General features: G+C 38.2%; 1 protein-coding gene across 1 annotated transcript in view; it reads left to right on the forward strand.

The window, feature by feature from the left end:
- Positions 1 to 4,969: 4,969 nt before the first annotated feature.
- The window catches only part of LOC100650879 (hemicentin-1), a 300,856-nt gene continuing 284,290 nt past the window's right edge, over positions 4,970 to 21,535 (forward strand). Inside the window, exon 1 of the mRNA XM_003395270.4 lies at positions 4,970 to 6,059. Coding sequence (XP_003395318.1) covers positions 5,936 to 6,059 — 124 coding nt within the window. The 5' untranslated portion in view covers positions 4,970 to 5,935. The remainder of the gene's footprint in view (positions 6,060 to 21,535) is intronic.

Genomic DNA, 21,535 nt, shown 5'->3' on the forward strand with positions numbered 1-21,535 from the left:
AAAAACAACACGAACGAACAAGTTTTATTTTCTATCACCTGATAAAATGGTTCGTAAAAGGCAATAAATTTTTCGATGGGATAAAGATCATAAAATGCTTTCTGTAGTTTTCTTTCCAAACCGGGAATAAATTTATTCTACACCTCAACAATTATTTCGACAAAGTTCGACATTCACAAAAGAATTATTGTTCGTATCGAATTACTCGTTTCAATTCGTCTGTATTTTTTATTTTCAATTCTTTTTTTTTACTTGGATTCTATGCTAGGCGAGGAATTCTTTATCGATAAAATTTCCAGCTACGGCAGAGGCGAGATAAAAAGACGACAAAAAGAGGGTCGAGCGCGGAAAGGGACACGGGCAAGTGATCACATAAAAATTGAAGTGAGATCCTGCAAAGGTGATCGAATAAAAACACATGTCATGTTTAACCCTCTCCTCTTTTTTTTCTGCTTTCACCTCGGGGCATCTCGTTTTTTTCTCCCTAAAGTGCTTCAATTTTTGTCGATATTTGAGTCGCAACATAAACACACGAAAATTCAAAATTCAACAGTGTTCCTCTTTTTTTCTTTTCTTTTTTGTTTTTTAGTTGAAGTTGGATCGTATGTTACCTCTCTTTTGAGTGGATTTTTTCGTTCTGTTCGAATGACATATCATACGTCAGAGAGAAGTTTCAGATGAATTATGAGAAAAGGAAAAAATACGTGAATATTGTCGTATACATAACAAGGAAAAGTATAGCCAAAGAAAAAGTCTTCATCAAATTCACGATAACAATTTTTTTCATCCTTTCCTTTACACTTTTCACTTTGGTGTTCAAAAATTTTACGGAAGCGTGAAAATTATTTCTTAAGAAGTAAAATATGTATGAATTAAGAATTATGACGTTAGAAAGTTTCTAGAAGAAAAGAAATAAAGGAAAAGTGGAATGGAAAAAAATTGGCATGCTTCACTCCGGGTAATTGGACAGCATCGCTTGTTGTTCCAAGGAAATCGCAATGCAAATGTGGCCATAGTCAAAATTAAAGGAAATCCTTTCCTGGCCGTGTAAGCGGGTATTCCGAAGGAAACGAACGCAATCGAGTAAATTCTCCAAGTTTCGTTCAAAATAAACATTCATTGGGTCTCGCGAAGCTTAACATAACACGATTCTCTTTTAAACGCTTTTCCCTATATAAAGTTGCAAAAGTTTCCCTGAGCATTCACTACGATATCAACTATATCATTATAACGAATGCTTGCGATTTATTACAAAACATGTATTCAGTAGAATACTTTATATTTTTCAATCTAATTTAAAATTATTCTTCCGCATAGTATATTATATGTATTGTTAATATCATTTTATATGTATATATTTATTTCTACCGAATACTACCAATTTATTAATTATATTTCTTTTTAATTTTCTTATATACTCAATTATATACAACAATTTAAATAAGATATTATAATATTGTATATAGGAATCGATAAATATGATATTATAATATGTACTATATATATATTACTCTATAATACATTAGTATATCATATATTATGCAACGCAATCACGATAGGTGCAATTTTAAATCGGTTTCCAAACTTGGGAACCATAACTCCCGTGTATAGTACGCAGCAATATCTGATGAAGCAAATTTCCCTAAAGCCTCGCGAATATTAGTGGAAGAGGGAAGAGAAATGGAAAGGGAGGGGTATTCATCTTTCGATGCAACGTTCTCATTAACTCATTCACCAAGTCATACGTCTGATCTCGAGTCGTCATTGGGATTATGATTACGATGTGTATAGGTCTCATTTTCACTGGTGATTTTCCGATACATTCCTCCTCTATCCCTCAAAGCGCGTTCCGCCAACGATATTTCGAGCTACTGCATTTATTTGCAAGAAGAGGCAAAGGTAAAATTTAAAAATACCTTAAAATACTATAATACCAAAATAATAGTCGTACAAGTATTACTAGTGTCACTAAAACATTATTATGAAAACATAAATTATTGTTTTGAAAAGATATTAAAAACATGTATTAGAGTAATAGATACACTGCAAAGGCCTACAAATTGGAGAAATATAAAGAAGTTCTATAATTTGAAAAAAAGTTTATTGCAGTGCAATAAAATATACTTCGATTCCACCAAATTTCATAAAATTGTTAAATAAATTTTTGGATTCGTATTGTGGATTCAATGGAATTGAATAATGTGAACTGACTAAAAAGAAATTATAAATGAAACGTTGCGTTAACGCATCGTTGGCCTTTACCAAATTAGGAAAGAGAGGAACAAGGACGAGGAAACGAGGCGAAAATGATGAAAATGGTAAGAAGGACGGAGAAAATGGACGCTGAAAATCAGTAGTCGTGTTAAACACCGTGAAACGTGACCAGGAAGTCGAGGGGTTGTCTCAGAGCAACAAGAGCGAAAGGGTGCGAGCGTACACAGCGACGTTAAAGCAAATTTCAAAGGTATTTTTCCAGCATTGTTTCGAATAATTTATAGAGAACCCATTCTTATGGAGGAAAAATAAAGGGGACAGCGAAAGGAAGAAAAAGGAAAGAGGAAGAGATAACGATGGACAAAAATGATAAAGTGACCAGACAGAGAGAAAGTATTATCAAAGCAACGAAGAAAAAGAGAACGAAGTGACCGTGAGGTCTGAACGAAAGCATAAAACCGTGTACCATGAAACTGAGCATACGACCAGTATTAACTAATAGAGGTAGGAAAGAGAAACGTGGATGAACCAAAACAGGATCCTGCTATAATTAAACACGTTTGTTTATGGTTTTTTTACCTGGGGAGAGTCCAAACTATCTCTGGCCCATCAAATCCTATTCCCCTTGTATCAGTAATTTTTCTTTCGCCCTCTCTTTTCTCATTCTTTCTTTTCTCGCCGATACACGCTTGTCCACGTCCTCTCTCCGGATCTCTCTATTTTCTCTTCCGGTAAGTTTCGCGACGACGACAGAAAAAATTTAGAACGAAGAAAAGAGAAAAAAGAACGGTCGACCAAAAGAAAGGCAAAGAGACTTTCCACGAAGAAAATTTAAGATGGGAGCCACGGGAAAGCGGGTCGAAGCCCGCGGATGGATTAAGCAAACTAATTTAGATGAAAAAAAGCAGGAAACGAAGAGGGTTGGGGAAAGAAAGAGGGAAAGAAGCCGGAAACTGGGTAAAAATACGATTAACGTAGCAAAGAGGCCACCAGAGAATCGGGCCTGAAGGAAGACAACCCGTGGTCAGTTACGAAGAAGCACCGAAATCACAGGGAAATGACTGAATTTGTTTCTTTGTGTAATTAAACACTGTCAACTGTGTCTCTATTCAACATTGCACCAGAAAAGCAGAGCAGTGAGTTAGTAGAGGTCTGGACATCTATATCTGGAATTAATATAAACGCAAACCTTTGTCATTTCTATTCATGATTCTTCAATATCTTCTCGTCTCTCTGAAAATTTTTGCATTCCAGCGCGAGCACCAGTACAAAGAACCGGCTTCTGCGCCGCGATAAAGGAAAAGGAAGGGCGATGGCTGGTTCGACGGGGGTTACAGGGCAAGATAAGGGTGGAGAACGGGCGGGAGCGGAAAAAAGGCGAAAGTATGCAAAGGGGAATGGAAACAAGCACGCCTGGACGACGATGGAACGAGGACGTTCGTAGTTGTTAAAAAAAAGAACTGACAGGAGAAGGAGATGAAGAAAAAGGAAGGAGCAACACCGGAGAAACACGAAGGAATTTGTATTCAATTCCCAATATAATTAACCAATTCGATTCGCACTTCTATTTGAACATTACAGAGAAAAATGTCGCTTTATTTGGAATTAACAGGAATTCCGTCTTCGAGAGCCACATTGCCCCTTCAGTAACTCACCCTTTCAAACCCACCCCTGTTTCCTCGCCGATCCACATTTTCCGGTTCACATTCTTACAAGTGCGCGTGCAGTAGCCTTGTTTCAGAAACTTCTTCCATCAGTCTCGAATGAATTTAGTCGAGGAACCAGAAGACGAAGGAGAAGGCGGAAAGGAAAACAATTGCCCAGACGAAAAGGACCGGGACAGAGGAATGTCGGAAGGGGAATGATGATGGACGAGAATATTGATTAAAGAAACACGACAAAAGGAAGCGAAAGGCGCAGTTCATGCGATTAGCGCCATTAGCGAGTCCATTACGTGGCTATTACAAACCACAAATGCACGTATTATTGAAATTAATAGTATCTATATATACATTATAGAACTATGACCTAAATCGCGGAAATCAATATAATTCTCTCGTGTAACGAATTATCCTTCTTTTTTACAGATATATATCTGATATTCGAGTAACAAAGAGGATCAACCTCGTTGCACAACCTTTGACAGATCATGAATGAATCATTCGAAGCTAATAGTACCTAACGAATATTCTTGTATCTTAAAAAATCTACGTATACTAGGAATCCATTCGGCTCTATCTCCTTTGTTAGATACTATGCAATCGTCATGCAGTAAAGAAACAGAACCAAAAGCGAGAATAGAGAATACACGTAAAGGAACAAAGAACATGAGGCTCAAAAAAGCGGGGAAAGAGCGCGCAGTTCCGGTTCCGCTCGATTCCCTCTACAATCAACTAGCGTCGCGCCTAACTTATATTCAAATCGTGCCGCGGTGCGATACTCAAAATTAACATAAATTCCCCTCTTCATTCATCTCCATTCACGGGTGCCGCTTTTCTTTTTCCAAGAGACCCTCTCGGCTAGTCTGGATACGCGATACTGCGCGAGTAGAGACGAGAGAAGCAAACGAAAGAGCGAAAGACGAGCGGAGAGTGCGAATGAGACAACCCTATCAACGAAACTATGCAACGGAGAAAGTGAGAGAAACCGTGCGTTCAATACGCATGCGAGGTAAAGCATGTGCGCGAGCGCGTACAACGCAGGCTCTTTTCGATCGACGTAGTACGACGACTGTGGCAACGACGTCGCGGAGCAGGAGGACGACGTAGACGACGGCAGCAACGGCGACGATCCACGACGTCGACGTCGGCAGCTGGCTTCGCTGTCGTGGTGGTGGTACTAGTGTCATAGCGAGTTGGCTGGTTCTATGGTAGGGGTAGCGCGCAGAAGTGGGGCGCGAGTGGCTGTGGAAGGGGAAGCTGGAGTAGTGGTGGCAGGCAGAGCGACAGTGGCGACGCTAACGTCGGCCGTGGCAGCTTAGCGTAGCGGTGTGCACCGCACGGCCCGGTGTTGCTGATACAGTGTGGAACAGCGAAATCTCGCCAAGTGCGAGTGGCGCGCATTACATCGTTCCCGGTTGACAGTCAAAATCATATTTATCGAACGTGAATTTTCATCGGGAACGTGTCGCGTACATCTATGTATAATAACGTAAACGGAATAATTCGCGCGGAAAAGTTGAAAGTCGGAAGTTAATTAATGTTAAAGAAGTTATAAAGTAGTGTGATATGAAATCGAGAGAAAGACCGGGAGAGAAACGTGTCGAACAATCGCGTGCGATCGTTGCACCGTGAGTGATGTTACTATCGTTTCGACAATGATCACGCGTGTTCTAACCGCTTGCGTGGCTTCCTAACCCGTCACGAAACCTCTACATAGTTGCATCTGACGAAGTTTAAAGTGATTTTTCTAGTGTGCTTCTTTGCTATTCTGCGTCGCGTTTTCGTGTTCGATTGCGATCTATTGTTAGTGTCGATTAATTTCGATCGTCGTGTCGGTTAATTGTTACTCCATGTTACACTGAAGAAGATGTGGGAACAGTGCGTGAAAGACACGCAGCGCGAGGATACAGGAAGACAGTTCCCGTGAAGGCAAGTCAAGGCAGAGATCCTTCGATCTCGATTAATTCGAAGAAACGTACAGTGTCGGTGGAATTGGTGGATGATGATGCTTGACAATCGGTTGCTATGATCGAGCCGCGGAGAGTTCACGTGGAACGATCATGATTTACCTTAGGCTGCACGTCGGGAGGAGTCTACGGTGCAACACGAACGCAAGACACTGGAACGTGTTCATCGTGCCACTCTTCCCACTCTGGATTATCGGCGCCTTTTGTGTGAAGGACAGTGAGTACAATACATAAATATCTCGATATTGAATGTTATGTTTCGTTCGTGAATTGCGACGCATTCCCGGGACAAGATGTTTACTAATCGCTCTCGGAATACGAAAATCGTGTTTGTATATGTGAGCTACTCAAAAGTTACATTGATCAACTTCGTAAACAGAAAGTACGAAAAAGTGATGATCGTTACAAACATTGGTTTTTTTTTTAATTTACCTTACGATTTATGTTATCCTCATGCGACGAATAAATCTTACGGGAGTATGCCGTTTGTTTTTGAAAATTGGATATGAATTATCTACTTATTTAAGGAAATTGGGAAATTAATAAGAAGTGCGGAGTGTTGATCAGTTTGGCTTTTGAGTGGCTGATGTTTGTTTATCCTTGAATTTCAAATGTAGTATGTACTTACCTACGTTTAAGCAGATGTCCTTTTATAAGGGAACATTCCATTATGTGATTTACCAGATATCTGAATAAATGATAGAACTTCAAAAGGAAAATTGAGAAGGAAAATTTCGCATAATGAATAACAAATATATGCCTTATGCAGGTTGTGTGAAAAGTGTATCGATATGCAATTTATAGATGCCACTTTTATATTAAGATAGGAAGAAGATACATTGAACGTCCCTCACAAACGTGGAAACAAATTTGCACGTTTTTCAGCGGAATGATTGATTCGAACTTATTTCGTGAATATCGTAACTTCACAAAATATCAAAGCCATTTTTACCGACGTTTTGTGTATTCGAACAACTCAGAACGCGTGCTGTATCGCTTGAGGCATAAATACTCATGTTTCATACTCGCATTGCCTTCTGTCTCGAACGTAATGGTCTATGTCCTTAATGCTATAGGTTATCTTCCTTCTCCGCTCGAGTAACTTCTCGATACAAGTACTTCGAGATCCACCATACTCTCTACCTCACGCGAAGCGTCCAATAGTTCGATCATTAAACTCTTAGCGCGATAAAACCAAAAAGCCATCATTAAATACATTGGATTAAATATATTAAATTAAATACATTAAATTAATACATTAATTAAATTAATGGAATTAAATATATACAGCGATGAAGGGAAGTATTGGCACAGACCAGATTTTCATGTAAATCCTGTATAAATTTACGATACTTTATCTAATTTACTTGTAAAATATCGCTTTCCAGTTTGAAGCTTAAATATAACATAAAAATTCATCATCGTTAAGCAGCTTCACGATGAAGCTAAATAATACGAGATATACAATGGACTGTTCTTAGCAGCATATAAGATTTCAATTATTTCAAATTTGATGCGGGAGTCTATTCTAGAATAATTTTATAGGTTAATAATAATAACGTTTATAATAATCATTAACAATAATAGTAATAATGAGTTAAGATACAGAACTTCATCTATTGATAGACAAAGAAAAGATGTAGGATATACGACTATATATAAGATATATTCTTAATTTAGAAGAATTCCACCTGCTCATAACAATTATTCGGAATGACGCGTACTCGTTTCAGAAACCGAGATCTATGTCATAACCATTTACTTTTAACGCTCAAAAATGATGTTCTTGAGAAGAATTAAATAAAGATACACAGTGTTTTACAAAAAAGAAGCTAGTCTGTGTCCATACTCTTGTCCATTAACGTATATTTGTAAGATTCGAATATTTTGACATAAACAAATCAAAGGGGAAGCCGCGTTCTTTTCCAAAAGATTGTCGTTCCAAAAGAAAGCATTATTTCCTGTCGATGGATAGGGATGTATCTGCGAGAAATCTTTCAAGGGATGAATTCGATTGTTGCTTCTTACTTGATATTCCGGCAGCATCGTCCGATAATCTCGTCGTTGTCGCATCGGACTTCATTTGGTAGGTGAGACGCCAGGGTAACGTCGTTATTTGAAATTGCTCGTCGAAAGAAAAGACCATTCTCTGCAGCTTCGATTTTGCATAGAGTGGGGTTCACCCTAGAGGTAATGGGATCGCGACAACCCAATTCCCTACAAAATTTCGGCGTTCGTTCGATACGTGAAACTTCTCGCACTTTGATACACAAGCCCGCGTGATAAAATGCCAAGAAAATTGCCAAGTAAACTTCAGGCTCGCATTAACTCATCTATAAGATGCTTAGAATCGACTATCGTGGTGCAGTAATATACTCTCGCTGTATAATCCGATCGCATATAACTGGTCCGTTTTGTTAACCTTTCGTTCTTCTAGCACGACAGAGCAATTAACGAGATGCTCGTCAAAATTCAACAGCAAGTAAATGAAACGGTCCATCGAACGTTTATTGCGGGTTCAGATATATACTAGAACCGTAACACGATCCGTCACAGTGCTTTTTTGCTGTTTCAGGACTTGATCTTTATTACATATTAAATAATAAATGATAGACTATATAAGATATAAAAGATAATATAACTTCGTTTTATATGAACTTGTCGGGAAATAAATAGTTTACACGTACGTATAATTGGAGTTCGTATAAGTAGAGTCAATTGATATTTTCCAATACCTATGAATTTTTTGTTCATATAGTAGGAATTTACGTTTACAGTTAGGTAACTGGATTGTAGATGGACCAGTAGAATTTCATTTAATCCGGTAACAACCAAAATTTCGTTCGGAATAAATGGGATTCATATAAACGAAGTTCCGTTCTATTGTTATATAAAACAAAGCTGCAGTGAATAAAGTAACAGTAATATTTTAGCTATACAACTCTTAATCTCGGTAGTTTAAAGTTTAAAACATTCGATTTGTCTTTTAACTGCATCGCTGACCTTTGGCTATTACCTGAATTTTCATTGATTCATGCACTTACCTTTACTATTTCCTTTTCCTCTTTTTTTTTTTAAATTCGCCCCCTGATTTTTTAATAATCGCAGACCTCGAAAAGTTTTTATGTATATTCTTCGCTTAAATTATTCCCCCGGCGAGTTCAACAACCTATCTAGTCCAAGGTAAACAAGTTTCCCTGAACGTCGCTTCAAAAGAAGTAGCCAGACTCACTTTGACCCGACCCGTCCGTTCAGGGTTAATTAAGATCCCGCGAATCGATCAGTGTTTTCCACTTTAATCGGCGTCGAACGATCCAGCGGAAGTTCTGCCGCGCGTTACATATTCATCGTAACGCTAGTGGTGGACGCAGTTGGACGCGCGTCCGCTCAAAGACAACTTTCCGCTTTGACTCGGTTCACAGCGTCGTATTAAGCCATGCATCGGTTCTGGCTGACTTCTAACCGGAAACAAGACGAACGTCGCACGATTGCTTTCGTCTTAGTTTGGTATTCAGCTTGTTTCTTGACGTCGACGATATATAAGCTATATACACGTATAGAAAGTTTCCAAACTGTGACTTGGGTTGAACATAGAGTAATAAAGAATGTTGAAAAGAACATGTTTCTTATTTATTATGTACGTATGGTTTTATCTTTTTTAATAAAGTTTAGAAGATGCTGGTTTGTTACGCCTATAGATATGCCACCCGTTTGCAACGGTCGTCTATGTGGAACTTTTCTTAAGTTTTGAATGGAAAATTGATAGCATTGAGATACGAAACGAAGTAACATAGTGCTAAGTATTACCAAATTCAGAGATTACGTTACTGTGATTTTACGTTTTAATGGTTTCGAGATATTCCGATATCATCATGGAAATGATGCGTGTTGAAAGGATTGCCCTTAGGTAGGCGTTTGTCAATTCACATTAGTAAATTCTATTAAAACCAAACTGTGATTATAAAAAATAAATCCAAAAAGAGAGGCTCTTATAGTGGTAAATTCTAATGCGAAAAATAGTGTTTGTAATATCATCATTTTTATTTATCTCTCAATTTATAGGGTTGATGTGGCTTCTGAACAGCTCATATCTTATTGGTCAGAAAATGTTGCTTTTTCGCTTTTCTCTTTGTTACGCTATGTTTCATTTAATTCACGATATCTAAACACTCTATACTAAACAAACTCTGATTTATCTATGGGAACACGAATTCGATCCTGTCGTCGCAATTTGTTTCGTTCATGTCGACCAACAGAGGGTCTCCGAAAGGGACGAACAATTTGCTAGTCTTGGAAATCGCAAGAGCTCTGGGACGCGTTTCTCGCGAAGATTTAACGCTCCGTGGAGCCGGTGCAAAAAATGGAGACGCGTGGAAATTGCCAGGTCGCAAAACTTCGCGGGCGTTGTATACGTACGAATTGCGTTTCCCTTGTCGCGCGATGAAGTTATAGAAGTTGGATGCAACTAAGTCTGTCGGGGAAAGTTTTTCCAGAGCCAAGCTCGTCGTACGTTTTGGAGGCTTGCGTCGGAAATATGTGTCGGATCGATTCGTCGCCTGAGTTTCGACGCCGGAATCGATGGAACGGAACCGCTAGCGGTCCTCGATATCTTCCTCCGGTGGGGATATTACTTTTTAAGGTTTCGAGATTACGCGGCTATTTATTACGCGTTCCGCGACGGAACAAGCCATTTACGAGACACAGCCATAAACAGCGGAGATTAAGCACAAGGCAAAGCTTCGAGACGCAGGTCGAGTCAAGTATTACTATGTTCTCTGTTGAAAGTAATGGTTATACTTAGCGTGTATCGCCAATATTCGCCGCGATATCTCAGGGATGATCATTTTAGCTTGTTGAAGGAATAACATGGATGTAGTGCATTAGCGAACACTATATAGTCGTATAGTATTATATCTACGTCGCGAAATTTCCTAACACATCGTGTTAAAATGGAGAGACGAAGGAAAGAAAAAAGAATGAGAAAGCAAAGAAAAGGGAAACAGTTCAGTGTTGGATAGTGGATTCGTTGATAGGGCTTCCCAATAAGCTCGTGCCTTAGGCGAAAGGATAGTAGAGGTTGGCTCGCAGGATGCACTTGTGTGAACAGCATGATTAAAGAGGATTTTCTAGGATATTATGTCTGTGTAAATTCTTGGCGAGAATCTCTTAATTAAACATTATGGTTCATTTGTTCAAATGTGAGAGATTCGTATTTGAGAAATATCAAATTCGTTGGTGATTGATGACAAAACTTTCAAAATTTTCTTTGAAAGAATTTGAGGAACGTGTCTTTCTTAATCTATAGTCTACATTATTTTAAAAATTAGTACGATAATTATTATAAGTTGAATATAATGCAGTAAATATGTTAGTGCATAACCTTTATTAGCCGAATTGTTACATTTTATCATTAATTAGTGCTGTCAATGTCAATATATCCATTTTGTAATTTAAACTGCATCATAAATATGTACGTACATTGTAATCTTCATAATGTATCTATAGTTCGAGGTATTTGCGATGTAATTTGGACTCTATACGAAGAGCTGTCTATACTATGAAACGCCTTAAGAAGTGCCATATCATACCTAATTACCTATCAACCCGTTTCTCATATTTTCTTATGATCAGCTCGTTGAGCTCGACACGAGGTTCATTTTCTCCGAAGCCTGTTGAACCTCCGTCCTATTCTTCTCCCTAAAACTTTACCAGTTTCAATCGCTTTCGTGCGATATTTCCACACAATAGTTATTTAGTCAGAGGCGCAGTTTCACCAAGCAGCTCAAAGTTCGGAGGACAGTTTCTGTCGACTCTATCATAAGTCAAAAAGTTGTGACATCGTTTACGCGTTCATCATCCCACATCTCGCAACTCATCATGTGGACAGATCGCGCGTCACTTCGTTGCACCCCTCTTCACGCTCATGTTTCATCCCCACGGCAAACAGATACCAATCTGTCCTCGGAATTTTGAGCCGAGCTTACTTCGAGCAAAGCGTTCTTCTGCTAATCGCGCTGCAAATTTACCAGTTAAAGCAGATTGCTCTATTCGCTGTTTGCTTTGGGATTTTGGTGCTTGAAATATAGAATTTTGATCGGTGGCGAACTCTCCATTGATCGGGTCAAGCCTAAAATAGCGAATATTTTTGATATTTAAGTTTCGCGAAATCTTAGATTGGATTTATAACATATATTGTAGCATCTTATTCTAATCACTTTAATTACCTACGGAACAATATAATAAGTTAAATATATGATATACAATAAAACAATTTAGAGTGTATATTGTAACATCTTATTCTAGTCATTCTAATTACCTACGGATCAATGTAATAAATTAAATATATGATATACAATAAAACAATTTAGAGTGTGAAACTGTTTTATGTTCGTACATAAAGTACGGAAGAATGAATATATTGGTCGAAGAATAAGTTACTTCCTTTGTAGGGTTGATTTAACCCTTCACTAAAAATGTCAATATCTTCGCTACTAGAATCACAATCTCATGAATTATCTGATAATTTTAGTCGTATTAAATCAATGTTTTACAACAACGAGACTAGTATAACTATTTTGTTCAATGAAGTATATATTTACTTGATAAGAGTCTTTATAATTGAAGATGCTCAAATGTTGAATTTTTCGAAATTCTCTGTTAGATTGTAATAGTTAAATAAAAATTCGGATTTCTCTAAGAGACGAGTGTTCTATCATTGAGAGCCAAAATTGAAAGAGAAGTTTAAAGGACAGAGTGGTCAATTTAGGGAATAATAAATACAAGGAATACATTGGGCAATTTTAGAAATAAGAGACCAGATAGAATAAGGGAGTAAGATACAAATAATATTTCGAAAATTTTAACATCGACAGGTGATCTCCCGAAATCAGTAATCATTGTATGGATAAATCGTTTGTCAAATATATTACTATCGAATTACTCTAGTAATTCTCGTTTTATTTATTTCGTTGCCTACCAATCCTTCACCATAGACGAAGTATTGCAGCCGAGTAACAGAAACTTCCAAGCAACGTGAAACGTTCCATAAAATATAAAACGTCTGTCCGCGTTTCTCTCGCGTTTCTCTCGCGTTTCTCCAAAGAAACGACGGGAAACGTAGCCAGCCAGCGATTACCCGGATATTCTGTCGCGAAAAGCAACTTACCGGTGACGCGTTTCGCCAGAGTCGTGCACGACAACGAGTCGTCGTTTCATCCCCATAACGTGGATATCTCCAACATGTAGAAACGTTCGCAGTCATCTTATTATCGCATTATTAGAGTAACACGAATTCCAATTGCGGCCTTTACGCGCGTGTTTCACCGTAGGATACGTTCGCGATATTATTCGGACAATTCGCGCGCGATGTAGATGTTCATCGTTTTGGAAATTCCTTTGCGTGCCCTTCTGATAACCGAATTACGGATGTTCACCGAATCTCGTTACACAAGGCCATCGAAATCGCTGGAGAGATCTCCGCGCTCGTTACCAAATATCTCACGTAATATCGCGCGTGTAGAACGATTGATTTTCGTGATTCGCGCTGCCCTCGTTCCATCTATCTTCTCGCTTCCTTTCCCCGTTTATATCGGCCGAGAGTAATTAGGACAATTTTTATGAGCTACGATATATGGGAAACCATTGGAGAAATATTCCGTCCTTCTTGTTTAAGCATTCTATTTTACATTTCGGAATATTCGAGGAAAATTATCATTGAAACGAAAGGCTGGAGAAGATAATTAATATTATGAACAATAGGGTTTCTGTTAAAGGAATATCGAATGACGTACGCGTTCTAGAGTTAAGGAGATATATAGATAGATAGAATTATGACATTTTGTATAATGCTGAAGTGAGTTAAGATTCCTATATTTTGACACTATTTGACCTTTATCCTCTTCAAACATAAATTCTCGCACGAAAATGGAGATTCTTTTTACACGTCAACTCAAATGCAGCCCATAAGTGGCATGCTATAAACGTTAATAATATGTGCGAAGAATTCAACACTGTAAATTCAGCAAGAAGTAACCAATTACTCTTTTTACGAGAAGAACTTTTGTGAACCGTTTAAAAGCCGTTTAAAAAGTATCAGAGGTTCGATAGTGACCCGAAGTCGCGTGACTCGTCACGTGTGTAAAAGTTGCAGGTCAATTAATCGACGTCGGGGCTCGCTCACGCTCGATGAAAAAGCTGTAAAGCGAAAACATCGGTTTCCCGGGTCGCGCGTCGCCTGAAAGGAGTTCAATTGCTCACGTTCGAGCGCGTGAGATTGCACCGGCGCGTAATTATTCAAATTGACCAGCCGCCGTCATTGTTATCGATTTACGCGAGCAAAAAGCGAAGAATTATCTCGACCTTTCATAAAGTTCAACCAGAATGTTACGTGCGTGCGAACGAAACCATAATCGTCCTTGTAAATCAGTGCACATTAATTATTTGATTTAATTGTAAGGATAATTAACGCGAAAGAATTTTTCTTTTCTGCTTCTGTTCTCATGGAGTTTGGTAATTGGAAATGTTTATAGCTGAAAATTACAGAGAAGTAAAGCAGCGATTGTTGGCCACGTTTGTGATTTAATAGCAGCAATTGCTCGATCATAGGATTACACGAGACTTTATCGCCATGTCGACATCCAGTTTGTATTTTAGCTCATTCGAACAAACGACCATTATTGATTCTATAAAATGTTGATCGAGCTTTTTATGTCTTCGTGTTTCTTTCTCGAACATCTATAGGCTTTTTATAAGTCAATGAAGGATTTTAGTTAGTTTATTCGATCGATCAATATTCGTTTAATTGTTTTCTTTAATCATTCCGATGTTCCATTTTCTGTATTCTTTTCAATATGATTATAAATACACGTATCTCAGTTTCTCATAAGAAAATATTCTCTACTAAATAGCATAATATTAAATTCTTATGCACATAACAATATGATCCTGATCCGAGTTCTACAATTGTAAGAGATAAAATCTATCTTCAGTATATCCTACTATAGTAGCATAAATATAGTAACATAAATTTCACACCTCAAATATCTGCATACATAACGCGAATATTAACATTCATTTCCTACAGGCAGCTAAAAGCGTTTTTCCGTAAAGTATCTTTCAGTCAAAATTTTTATTCTATCTGATACCAGAAATTATTTCCAAATAATTCATCCTACATTTTTCCTCATTTTACTACGTTCTCGAAGGATAAATGACATTTCAAACAAATTCTATATTCCTTTGAACCGACGTACCTGAAACTAATAGTCGACGCTAGGATTCATCCTGTTTATCAATCCTCTTTTCACAGACCCACACGAGTTAGAGTCGCTAAACATCCTAGTAGAAATACGTCTTTTCAACACGAATGCCAACTTACTAGAGACCAACCAACTTAGAAAGGTCCCTTCGCCAAAGTTTGGCAGTTTCTCCTCTGAGTTTCCGTGGGGACTCACAGATTGAACGAATCTCGCGCCCGGAGTGTAACGTTTCTGAAGTCTTGGAGGCAGCCAACCCCAGACGCAATGTTTCCGCGTGTTACGCGTCGATTCAGCGTATCTGGCGCATAAGTCGCGATCAAAGGAAAGCCCCATTGGCAATTCTCGCGGCTATGATCGGCGTCCTGCCATTGTGTCTCCTCGAGACGTTAATTTGCACCGTGACAATGGACACGTGGCTTTTCTTTGTTCGATATTAGGTGAATTTCAAAGGGTAGATAAAAGAGTGGAGATAAAGAAAACGATAGGGGAAAAAGGAAATGAAGGACCGGTGAGAAACAAAGAAGGAGTAGCGAAATTACCAAGATGAGAGCCACATGAGACGGAGGTGGAAGCATAGAAACGAAGGAAAGGGATAAACAAAGAGGAAGGGAAGAGCAGGAGAGACGTAACGAACCATCGTGGTCCTGAAGTACGATCGCTACACCGTATACGGAATGTTCCGTGTTCGCTTTTACGAGGCTCTCTAGCGACGATAACGTGCAGTTTCGGGATCGAAGCTCCCAATGAATTGTCTGATGTTACGCAAACCGTGGAGGTCTATTCGACGTTGATGAAACATAATGGGTATCCCGCGACGACTTTTATTATACACTTGGAACTAGATGGAGGGAGGCACACCTAATGTATGTGAAAAACGTACAGGTCTCGATAAGACGCGAGCAGAAATTTACGAGGCTCTTAAACGCGAGTCGCGAACAAACTTTAGGTTAGAGTTTGATACGAGCACGATGAAGAGTGCGGATAATTGGCGAGAAAATGCGGTGTTGTTCACCGATAAAGCGTAATCTGAGAAAATCTGCGTTCGGATAATAATTGGATCTATTACCCCGTTATTACTTTTATCATGATACGTGAGAATAGCATTAAAAAGAAGGAAAGGTATTTCTAAACGACCATTACCGGATAAATATTATCGGAAGAACGAATTTGATTGTAAATACAATTAAAGGACGGGCTTGGTAGGGTTAATTGAGTGAGAAGGATATTTAGATCGACCTAAGTAATTTCCCTTGTAAGTTGCCAAATTCGGATGGGGACGATTTTAAATGATCTATATTTAAAAACAGACTATTTAACTCGTTATTAGCAGTATAATAAATTAACGGCCATAATTCCCTACGAGAGTAGAGTTTCTTCTAGAAAGTAGTACCTTCTACTATATTAACAATTAATGGCAGCCCATAATATACAAGAAATTTGATTATTCCATGCAAAGTTCAAGATTGAATTTTAAAATGATGAAACTCAGTTACTATACGGGTGTCTACACTTCGAAAACAAAGTCACTTAGGTCATATGTTTATATGAACTTGTTTTATCGTTTAGATGTGCCAAAAATCACTCATAAAATATTTTCTACTTATTTGTACTTCTACTTATTGTATAGGGAACACTCTGTATAATTAAAAGTTCGCAATTCGAAAGGAGTGGTTTTATTTCTATACTTGGACGTAAAGTTTGATTTCAATAGAACGAAAATTATGGACTAGGAGTGTTGTAGTGCGGGATTACGCGAAGGGATGTTCCGCGAATTCCTTGCGCAGTTCTGGAAAATCTTCCAGATCATAAGTTTTACGGACGAGCGAGGTTTACACGATCCTCCGAGCGACGTTAATTGCGGAAGATTTTGCAAATGGAGCACTGTGTGAATTACCGTGGTAGATAACGCATTCCTTCTCGGCTAAAATTTCATTCGCCCTTCCCCTGCCGTACCTATCGCTGTTAATTTTGCGTAAAAATAGCCGAAGAGAAACTGTTTAAGCATGACAACGTTGATTTAGAGAATATTAATCAGAACGTACGAGCCACCGTTATTGTTTAATATTTATGTCCGACGCGTATTTCACAATTTCGCAGAAATTTAATAAACGCCGCGGGGCAAATGTTACTTCGCTGTAAAATGACGCTAGGACGTTCCACGCAAGGTAATAGGGTGTGGAATATAAAATGCATCGTGAACCTCCGTAAAGTCCATTCACTTATCTCGTCAAATTTCCACGAAATAAAATCGAGTATCTTTTTTCTCTTCCTTCTCTTCGATTTCTCTCTTTCTCCTTTCTTATTTTTTCTTTTTTTTATCTGCAAAAGCACCTTGGCGAATTATGTAAATGTAGCCAGTCAGCGAGAGACGCGACCGATCTGCAGAAATCCTCATTTTTCGTGCGAATGACTCACGGATCCATTCCCCGTCGTCGAATTGCTCACCGGTACGGCGTTTTATCGTTCTAAAATCTGTTCACGAAACACGAATTGTATTTTATCTCTCTCCTTTTACGAGTACTTTTGATACTTCGAACTTTTGGTTATTCGAAAAATTATATGCACGATTACGTTGAATTTTAGAGGAACTATCGGGATAAATTTTATGCGCTTCTATATTTTATTAAACTCGATAAGTTTTCCGATCTGCGTAGAATTTTTGTGGTTTGAACGAGAAATGGTTTCGCAAGACGTTAAGGACGTCCAAATTCTGTTACTTTTCTTTGTTAAGAGGATCTTGCAACGGTTTGAATAGATGGTAACCAGATGGTGTTAATTCTAAGTCCAAGGGATATGGTAGATATTCCATAATTTTTCGATTAATATTTTTCATTTTTCTCGAGTTAATACGAAGTCTATAGTGTTATGTTCATGAAAGACAACGAAATTAATCAGAAAAATTCTACACCTATTGGAAAGCTTGTGGAACGTTTTGAGAAAGTAATAGAGATTTTATAAAATTACGTTATTCATTAAACTATAAGGAAAGTTTCTGTTAAAAATAAACAGCTTCCATCCAACCTAATAGGTTATAAAATATACATAAAATTGAAATTTTCGCGAAGTGCGTTTAAAGAAAATTTCAGCGCGGCATGCGTACGATGCGTATCACTAATTATCCACACCACTTTTGGCTGCACTCCATGCAATTTACCGAGGGGACTAGGCCAAAGTGAATGTTAAGAGCGCTTCCACACCACAGAGATACCGCGCGACGAAACTTAACCAAAAACATATACAGAACACAATTCGTCGGTGTATAAAGCTCGTAGTTAGATGTCACGGTGGGTACCTTAATCTGTCGCGGATGCGTCGAACAGTAAACGTACTTCCTCCTCTCTATTTGTTTGGAAATATACGATTGTGATACAAGCGAACTCCATTGGTTTTGCATCCTGAAAACACATGGTGGTGTTAAGCCGCAAAATCGATATACTCACCAAGTCATAATATGAATTGATCCTTCAAGCTTGTCAAGTACAGTAAAACTTTCTATTTACGGATCAATAGTTCATTTGTTCTCGGTTTCACAATTATTTCCATAGTTTGTTTCTTTTACTACTTCCTGATCAATTATGAGAGTTCTACACAATGTTAGATATATTAAAACGAGAATCTATCGTGTCGTAAGCAGATTCACGTAAGCTTCGTGCCGTAGACATCAGTGAACCACAAGTGACGAGTTTAATTGGGAAATTATTTGAATAAATCTATTTTCGCGAGTTAGCCGAGATTATGAAAAATTTGCAATTCGATATTAATTAGTCTCGGTTAGCAGCGACTGTTGGCTAACCTATTCGCAAAAACAATAGTTGCGCACTGCCTGGGCTTAAACACTGGACACAATGAGACGATGTTACGAGTCTAAACATTTAGTCTGTCAAATGTAGCTGCAGCTATGTAGGTGCAGTTCAACAAAAACTGAATATTTATCTATTACAGTCAATGTATCCAATATGGTCAATAGAAATAAAAAAGGTGGTTGCAGGATAATTTTGCTACCTATTTTTGAATTTTTGGAACCATTCGAACTTTGTTATTCTCTTTCAAGAAAAATGATTGTAATATAATGTACGTAGCCATTTTGCATCTACAGCATCAACGTTGTACTTTCAGAATACAAAAATTTAAACAATAAATCTGACTTAAAATTCAAATAAAAGAAAAATTACTTTTCATCGAGGAACATTATAAAAAAAAACCGAATTCAGAATCACACATAACAATTGTCAGTGAAGTGTCGTGACGATATTTCAGCTATAAAAACTGCCAGTAAGCTTTTGACATACCGATATGTCATTCGTTATAAATGGATTAAAACGTCATCAGCTAGCGCGAAAATTTATTTACGTACAGGACCTCGCGTTGGATCATTGATCTATCTATAGATGAAAGATCGATGAAATTATACGCTCGATCGAAGTTCCACGAGGCTATTGGTCGAGCATGTTTGATGCAGAAGAACGCTCAGGGAGAATTGCAACGGGAACGCTCGCGCGCGGTTAGGAGCGATCTGGCGAAGCGGTTATGTTCGCGTAATGCCGTTTCCTAGAGGCTGAATACTTAAGCGTTTGCAGTCGGTCGGCAATTTTCATAAAACTCCGTTTTTTACTTCGGGGATCGAGGGTACGTAAGTAGCGTAGGAGGGACTGGCTAAAAGCCGCTGGTACCGTTAACCGATTCCGGATGTAAAAGCATCCGGTATAAATTATTAGCCAGGCAACATTATTACTATTCCTAATTTAACACTGCCTAGCAGGCCTGGCCGAGCTCCAATCTCGTGGCTTGCAGAAATTAGCGTCCATTTCTCTCGTAAGGGGGGTAAATCCCAGCTTCGATCTCGCTAAGGGATTCTCGATAATTGTATACGCTATACATAGAGGAGTTTTCTCCTCTTCGCTTCGTTATTGTTTTTAGTTCTTCTTTTCTGAACTTCTGGATTTGTAGAGGCGATAATATAGTGTGATGGTAGATTGAATTGTTGAGAAACGACGTTGGTTAGTGTCTCGGGTTTCGACTGGATTCGTTTAGATTAATTGGGTTAATTGGTCTAGGTAAGATTGGTCAGTTATTTAAGTAGCTAGATTTCAAATTGCATTAATACTGCATCTAGCAGTTTCTTTAACATGTATCTAAATATATCGTGCATAATTAATTAGAATCGAAGTAATATGAAGAAAATGAATAAATATATGGATCATATCTCCGTATAATTGCAAGGAAACATTAATAATATTAACAACATTTGTATGTTCTTAATACTTAATTACAAGAACAAATTTGGTACCAACCGTTTTGACTGGTTTTAGTAATTCTAGTGTTAACACACTCTAGTGAGGTGGTAGATTGAATTATTGAGGAACATCGTTGATTGGATATCAAAGAGCTAAAGGTTTCGACTGGACTCGTTTAGATTGATTACGTTAATTGGTCAAGTTTAAATTAGTCCACTATTCAAGTAGCTTGATTTCAAATTACGTTATGGTATTATAGCAAGCTGATAGGTTGAGCTACTGAGAAGCAGCGTTGATGGATGTCTCTGGGTTGAAAGTTCATTCATGCTTCGTTTAGATTGGTTAAGTCAATCAAACACGTTTAGATCGGTCAATGATTCAAACAGTTTGATTTCAAGTTTCTTTTCGTGTAAGTCAAGTTACTTAACATGATCACCATTCACGATCGAATGGAAAGCAACAGGATAACTCGGTTTTCACGGCAAGGAGTCGAAAAATGAATCTCGAGAAAATACTATTTTACATAGACTATTAACGCTGCTTAAAATCTGGTCGAACCAAAAAATGAAGTTACACCTGCTCCAGAACTGCTTCACATAAACGAATTGATAATTCAGAATGAGATTTTTGGTAGCAAATTTCCTCCCTTCCTCGGTTATCATTCTTTATCATGTTGCGCTTCTATATATCATTTGGAATATGGCGGAACGTCAAAGAAGTTTCCAACCACTAGTTTCCTCACTTGAAAATATCTTCCTCCGCTCGTATATACATTTCCTCGTCCTTATCCATTATTCCCGTACTCTAGTTACATGACGACGACTACTTTCAACACGTAACGCGTGTGTACACGAGGCGCCCTATATCATCGCTCGGTGGAATGCTCGACGACAAGCCGCCCGCTTCTCGCCTCGACGTGGAGGATCTTCCTCGTTTAATGCACCTTCCGCTGACAACGGTGTCGTACTTCGCGAAACCCTCTATCGGGTATTGTGTTTTGCCGTTACGGAAACCGCAGAAGCTATTCTTCCAGCTAGTCTTCGAAGTCACTCGACCTATATATGCACACCTACACTAACGTTCAAAAGTATCCAGGCACTCGCTTACTTTTGACAAGGCGTATCTTAATTACAAAATGTCGGATGAATCAGATTACAGTAATTTTAATTCTTTAATTCATTTTAACCATTAATCCTGATTAA

This window comes from Bombus terrestris, chromosome 5, assembly GCF_910591885.1.
Source record: "Bombus terrestris chromosome 5, iyBomTerr1.2, whole genome shotgun sequence".
In the NCBI taxonomy this organism is placed as follows: domain Eukaryota; kingdom Metazoa; phylum Arthropoda; class Insecta; order Hymenoptera; family Apidae; genus Bombus; species Bombus terrestris.